At 39.3% G+C, this 6,334-nt stretch overlaps 1 protein-coding gene across 1 annotated transcript; it reads right to left on the bottom strand.

Annotated features, from left to right (window-relative positions):
• Positions 1–1,886: 1,886 nt before the first annotated feature.
• LOC122988804 (protein ANKUB1-like) lies at positions 1,887–6,334 on the bottom strand. Its single transcript, XM_044361422.1, has 6 exons — positions 6,245–6,334; positions 5,790–5,933; positions 3,984–4,203; positions 3,515–3,629; positions 2,471–3,385; positions 1,887–1,968 (listed from the first exon to the last, which is right to left on the bottom strand). The coding sequence occupies exons 1-6, from the start codon at positions 6,332–6,334 to the stop codon at positions 1,887–1,889; spliced, it is 1,566 nt and encodes a 521-aa protein (XP_044217357.1).

Genomic DNA, 6,334 nt, shown 5'->3' with positions numbered 1-6,334 from the left:
TGTATCAAAAGGAAAGCGCTCCTGCTGCATATAATCCACCTCTCTGATATCTATCTGTATGCTCAGCATGTATCATGCTTTCAGTATATTTCAGTGGTATATTTCTGTCACATTGCTCATACACGTACCATTCAAGCTCAGGAGCTTCTGTTGTTTTTGCCCCTTCAGCTCTTCTATTTTACAGTTAATGAAATATTTGTTTATACATTTATTTTTTACAAAGTTTAGGTGTTATTATATTTTAATGTAAATTTTAATTGATTTTACTTCCTCGAAGAACAGTGGATCTGCAACCACTAAAATATTACAGCGTTTTGAACATCCTGCTCTCTCCATCTAACAGAACTGCCCTTTTGTCCTCATTGATATTTTATTGGTGTACATTTTTTAATGATCCCTGTCTGCATTGTGTCTAACCCCAAAAAACTTGCCTGAACACAAAATACAACCAAGTAGGAAGCTATTAGCTCCCAAGGTGCCATTTGATTGTGAAAAATACACAAGGATATAAATGACTGTATTTATGCCAACAATAACATACTGCAATTAATGACTTGTAATCAACTATTACCTTTCATGCTCCAAACCCTTAAAAAATTTATATCACTACAACTGTCCACAATGCAGTAAAATGTGTGTAGTTGATCTGCACTCAACTTGTATTCATATCTCTTACTGCATTTGAAGATACCATAAAGCTGAATGAGTGAGAGCAGGCAGATAAGTCACGGGTGAGAGAATATAGCATGTGAACAACGTACCGGAAGAACATTCAAGAAAGATAAGCGTGTACAAACCTTTGTCCTGTTAGGAGAGAAAGTCACATAAAGGCAGTGTAATTTCAGAGCAACAGTCAGTTACATGGTAGTTGTAGTTGAACCAAGTTTGATTTAAACATTAATTGCTGTTAAATGACTTCACCTTGCATTACTGTTTCTGAAAATAGTCCCTGGTGACAAGAATTTTAAAAAGCAGAGCTCTGGGCCCCGTGCACCAGGACTGAAAATAGCTCTTTACTGCTTTGCTCAAAGGCACTTCCATTATGAGAATTATTTCCAGAAAAGAGAGCATCTAGGCCAGTGTGTGTATCTTTTTTCAGAGTTCTCTGAGTTCATTCCTGTAGTATCCAAGACTGCATCAGTAACCATTATAAACATACAATCAACCAGCAACCAAAAGATGAAGTAGAGCATTGATGTAGCTACAGACTGATCATGTGTAATAGAAAATTATATGAAATAGTCAATTGAATCAAAAAAGTTGATGAATTTTCCTCGAATAATTTGTTTTTTCGTACAGACAAATGTAAAGAAGAGCAAGGAAAGTGAGACAATTTGTTAAAGGTTTTATTTGATTCCAAGAGAGAGCGAGATGGCATATGTGAGTGTTCATTAGTGAAACAATTATTTTAGGCAAAAAAGATATATAATTGCAGACTGTATATTCATTATTTGGTATTATTTGCAGGTAGAAGTTCCAGCACAGCCACATGGCAAAAAGAGCATATTAACACATCATTATTCAATAAATACACTGCATTCTAGGCCTTGAATTTCAACCAAAGGAAAGTTAATTCAACTACAAGGCTTGTCCTTACCTGGACTTTTGTCAAACTCAAATTGCATTCATGAAAAATGTCTGAATATCTATACATAATGTCCATAATGTCAATGAGCAATAAAAAGGTAGATATTTGCATAAGAATACAAAGCAGGTGTGATTTCCACTAAAACACTAAGCCCGAGATTCAATTCTCAGTTGTTACTCTGAAGGATTCTTCATTGTCCACAGTGTTTCAGGCAGCTGCTGGGATATCCACACGCGGTCATGGTTGATGGGTGATAGATCTGGATGGGACTTGAATGTCGAGCCTGGATCCATGGGTATCAAGCTGCGGTCTGAATACGCTTCCTGGCCAGTGTCCGTGCTATGTTCAGCTGCTTCAGCCAAGGCTTCTCTGTGAAGGTGCTATATTAAGAAGAAACAATCAGTATATTGTATACAACACATTAAAGCTCCCATGTACAGCATTTGTTTACACTCTAAAAATGTAATGTCTGCTATCTCTCCATACGTATGTTTCTTTTCTCTATTGCATTTCCTCTGTTGGAAACTGGAATAAACTGAGCAACCTCTTAATGTTCGATGTGGTAAAGCAATCTTCTTTTGTGCCATAAAGATATTCATCACAAAATGTAACTTGCAATGTATGACAGAAGCTGACAGTCTTGATGTTAATGAAAATATATGAGCATCACCATCATTTTAAAATATTATCTCTTGTGTCTCTTTTACAAAAGTGAATTGCCTATTTAACAAGAGTAATCAATACACCTGTACTTGTACAATATATTTTGATCTTTACCAATAGTATAACTATCATGTGGGTAAAATGAGATGGCATTTCTACGATCCATCAAGATGCCTTTACTGCACATGAACATAAACATACAATACAAAGGATAAAGACCTGGCTACAGTCATGCAGTATATGGCATTTTCTCTTGGTGTTCGTCCATCGCTGTGAGACTCCAAAGATTCAGTCAGGATATGGGAGGAGTTTGGTGATGCACTGACAAACACCTGCCTGCAGGGGATGCGTTCTCTGGTGATAGGTGGGAGAGAAAACTTGCCACTGCATAGGCTGCTGTCTCCCTTACTGATTTTACCCACTGGACCATCATCTCTGTTCTTTTCATACGGCTTATGCTTTTCCTGCATCTCTTTAAAGTCACCAGGGTTCACAGACTGCAGGCTGTGTAGATGCTGTGATGCCCTTTTGGAGGGGAGATTGGGCACTGAAAGTATAGTGCTGATGGGCGGTAAGGAGTGCAAAGCTCTGGCTCGGAGTCCTCTACTTGGTTTGGTCTTCGCTTTCCTGGATTTGGAGGACATCTTTGGCTGGTTGAAGCCATCTACCAGCAACATATCCCCTACTGTGGCTTTGAAGGAAGTGCTGTGACTGGAGGCCGCTCTTCTCCGTCCCAAACTCACCCAGCGTCTTATTCGGAGGTAGATATACATGGGCAGGGACATATTTGGCAGGGATACTACTGAGCACAGCTTGTTGGCTAAGTAGCACACACATTCCCTGTGGCCATGCTGAATGGCAATCTTCAAAGGGTCACGACTCCCAGGATCCCGACAAGCCAAGGTCAAAGGGTTCTTGGTGACAAAGAGTTTAAGGATGAGGAGCTGACTGCTCTCTGAAGCTACATGGATGGGACACTTTCCGGTGTCACGGTGGGCGGTTTGGTGGCACCACTGGCGGTACGGATGGACACCCACTGGTTCCTCAGCATGTGCCCCCCTCTCCAGCAGCCAGCTTGACAGTTCCAGGTGGCCTAAAAAGGCAGCGATGTACAGCGCTACTCGCAGCTGAAACCTGGAACAGTAAGAATAGAAAGATTCACTTGATGTGGGCTGAATAAAAAGGTTTTTCGTGATTGCACATTGACTTAAGCTGCATTACAACAGTTCTGTCACACTTTTACTCTCATGGGGAATTTCTGACCTCCTTACAGGCCTCTTCTCTGATAGGTGACTCTGGACTGTCAATCTGTGGCCAAGGAGGCAACCCTGGAGGTACTCCACCCACCCATCCCATGTGTCCAAACGAAGAATAGTGCCTAAATTACAGGACAAGAAAAGTTATTTTAACTTTCTATTTCATTTAATTTCTATGCATGGCTTTTGAGAGCACAGTAACCTAATATTCTCATCATACAGAGTAATATCACTCTTTAATCTTGACATAGTGCTCACATTTTACTGTCCTGTACAGGTGAGGGGAACAGAGGCTAGACTAGGAGAGAGGGCAATTCTTCAGTACAGTACAACTAAGACAATACACTATACAACACGAAGTAATGTAGTGATTCAGAAACCAAGAAATGATGTCATATCTAGTCTTTTAGTGAAATGATTACATGTATTATTAAAATATTCACAAAGTTTTAGCATCGAACAACAGCAGGCCATACCCACTTCGATGGCGTAGTCTTTCAGTTGGTTGCAGTCGTAAAGTTCAACACCAGCAGGCGTGCTCAATCTGAAGGTGCTGACAGGGAGGCCGCTCCGCGCAGACACCACAGTTTTCAGTCTGGCCACAGACATATAACGCAGGAGAGTGACACTTCCCATGATTGATAAGGTTTCTCCTGTCACAGCGTTGAACACATGCAACACAGGCTTCTGTTCACTCTGAAAATTAATTATAATGACACAGTGGCCTTGAGGTTAATGAAACAAGAGAAGAGAAGACACTAGATGAATGCCTGCAATAGCCAATGTTCATTTTTTATAGATTTTTTTGATTCATTATATAATATTTTATTTCTTTTTAACTATTACATTATAACAACTATAACATTAAAACTATTATATTAAATGAAATTATTATTTTATGTGTGTTTAATGTAAAAACATAGTCAAAGTGCCACATGGCATCTCATCATCAGTGGCATCACCTAATGATCTTGCAGTTTGCTGCCACACTGTGGTTGATATTATACACACAAAAATAAGGGCTGGACTTCACATATATTCAATTCACTTTAAAATAATTAAAACCTGCAATAACTGTTCGCAACTGTACAACTGCAACAATTGCATGTGTGCTGTATGCATCTGTGTGTGTTAATGAAATGAGTTTTGCATTTTGTAAGTATCAACAGAGATGTAGAGATGTCATCTTCAGGAGCCCTTTGCATGTTTTATCATCATGCATGCCAAAGATTTAGACTGAAAATGTACATGTTGGAGGACCTTGGGTGATGCCTTATTTGTATTATAATCATTTAATGATGAATGATGAGTATTGAATAAACAAAGGTAGACCAAGTGGGGCAAGTGGACATAAATGTAAAGAGGAATGTCAAGGCAAAGTCAGTGTCACAGACTAAGATGTAGAAAGTAGCCTGGAGGGTGACTGAAACACTGTAGACTCTATAGAAAACAACTATTTTTATGAGAGGATGTTAAACAATGACCATAGCAGTGCAGGGACACACATACACACACATGCAAGCACTGTCAACTTTTACACACGGTTGCTTAGTGACAAGCCTGGAATGTGCCCCAATACTAAAATCCAAGTAATGGGGACAAACTAAAAATGTCAGACAGCCATAAACTAATTTCCTTACAAGCTGCCGCTCACATGGGAACACGTAGCTCCATATTAGTGCACCAGTCTGTTTGATGTGTCTTTGATGAGAAATAAATCCCAAGTTATGAATATGTATGTAGCAACATACTAATTTTAGTAGCCACAGAGTGAAAAGATTGGAGTGTCATTAGTGATAGTATGTAATGAATGAAGGGACTGCAGGTCTGCAGCATCCATCCTACTGAAGTGTTGTTGAGCAAGATACAAAGCAGCAGTTCCAGGAGAAGAAGTGACCACTGACCTTCCTTGAAACTGATAAAAGTAAATCAAACATTTTATTGGGGTAGTTAGGGTCTAATAATAGTGATTTGGAGAGTAAGTTCCCTTTCATAAAATGTTTTGGAAGTTGTGGTAGCATTGGTTATTCTAATTTTTCATATACAAAAGTATTTTATTTTTCCTCTGAATTAACATTTACATCTTTAATTTTTGTGCAAACAAAATAGAGTTTAATGCAAACACTGCAATCACCTTTTATGTAAAATTTTTTTTAAAAAAAAGCTAAACAAAGTTGCACTTCAGCATCCTCTCTCAGTATGAATCATTGTAAGCTGATTGTATTTACTGCAAAATCCCAACACAGCTCTGAAACTCTTAACCCTTTGTGATGTTTTAATACCTTTATCAGGCATCGGATGGCACTGCCACTTGTGATGCCCACGTCGCACAGAGCCCAGTTGTCCTGCAGCACTGCACCACCATAGCTCAGCTCCAGGTAGTGCCTTACCTGCTTGTCATTGGACAGTTGCACAAGAAAGTTGTCCTACAGAGATGAACAGAATGGATCCATACAGTAACATATTGCATGCAAGACTGGTAGACTGATGGTGAGATTTTGCTTTCTCATCATAAAAAAGTCTTGCTTCAGTGTTATTTCCAGTTCATGCATACACTGCAATGCATAATCTTGCACCTAATACAAGAAATCTTTATAAGAAAGGTGTAATAAATCCATCTAACATTTTATTTCCCATTAGCAAGTGTTTCAAACATCGGGCAGAATTTCAAAACTTATCAATAAATTCGGGGCCAATAACAGTTGAGGCCCTGGGCCAGCACTGGAGCTTCTATTACCTTGATCATCTGCTTCATGGCCCCCACATTCTGCTCTGGATGGACGTCAAAAGACTCCCAGGACCCCTCAAAGCAGATAAAGACCCTCAT

Source organism: Thunnus albacares, chromosome 9 (genome assembly GCF_914725855.1).
Source record: "Thunnus albacares chromosome 9, fThuAlb1.1, whole genome shotgun sequence".
In the NCBI taxonomy this organism is placed as follows: domain Eukaryota; kingdom Metazoa; phylum Chordata; class Actinopteri; order Scombriformes; family Scombridae; genus Thunnus; species Thunnus albacares.
Note: the sequence above shows the minus strand (reverse complement) of the source record. Positions and strands in the feature narration are given on the sequence as shown.

Excerpts from the sequence above, each read along its gene's own strand:
- LOC122988804 (XM_044361422.1), bottom strand. The coding sequence starts at position 6,334 with ATGAGGGTCTTTATCTGCTTTGAGGGGTCCTGGGAGTCTTTTGACGTC. Across the intron at positions 5,934-6,244 it reads CCATGAAGCAGATGATCAAG|GACAACTTTCTTGTGCAACT; the intron begins GTAATAGAAGCT and ends TCATCTCTGTAG. Across the intron at positions 3,386-3,514 it reads GAGAAGAGGCCTGTAAGGAG|GTTTCAGCTGCGAGTAGCGC; the intron begins GTCAGAAATTCC and ends TTACTGTTCCAG.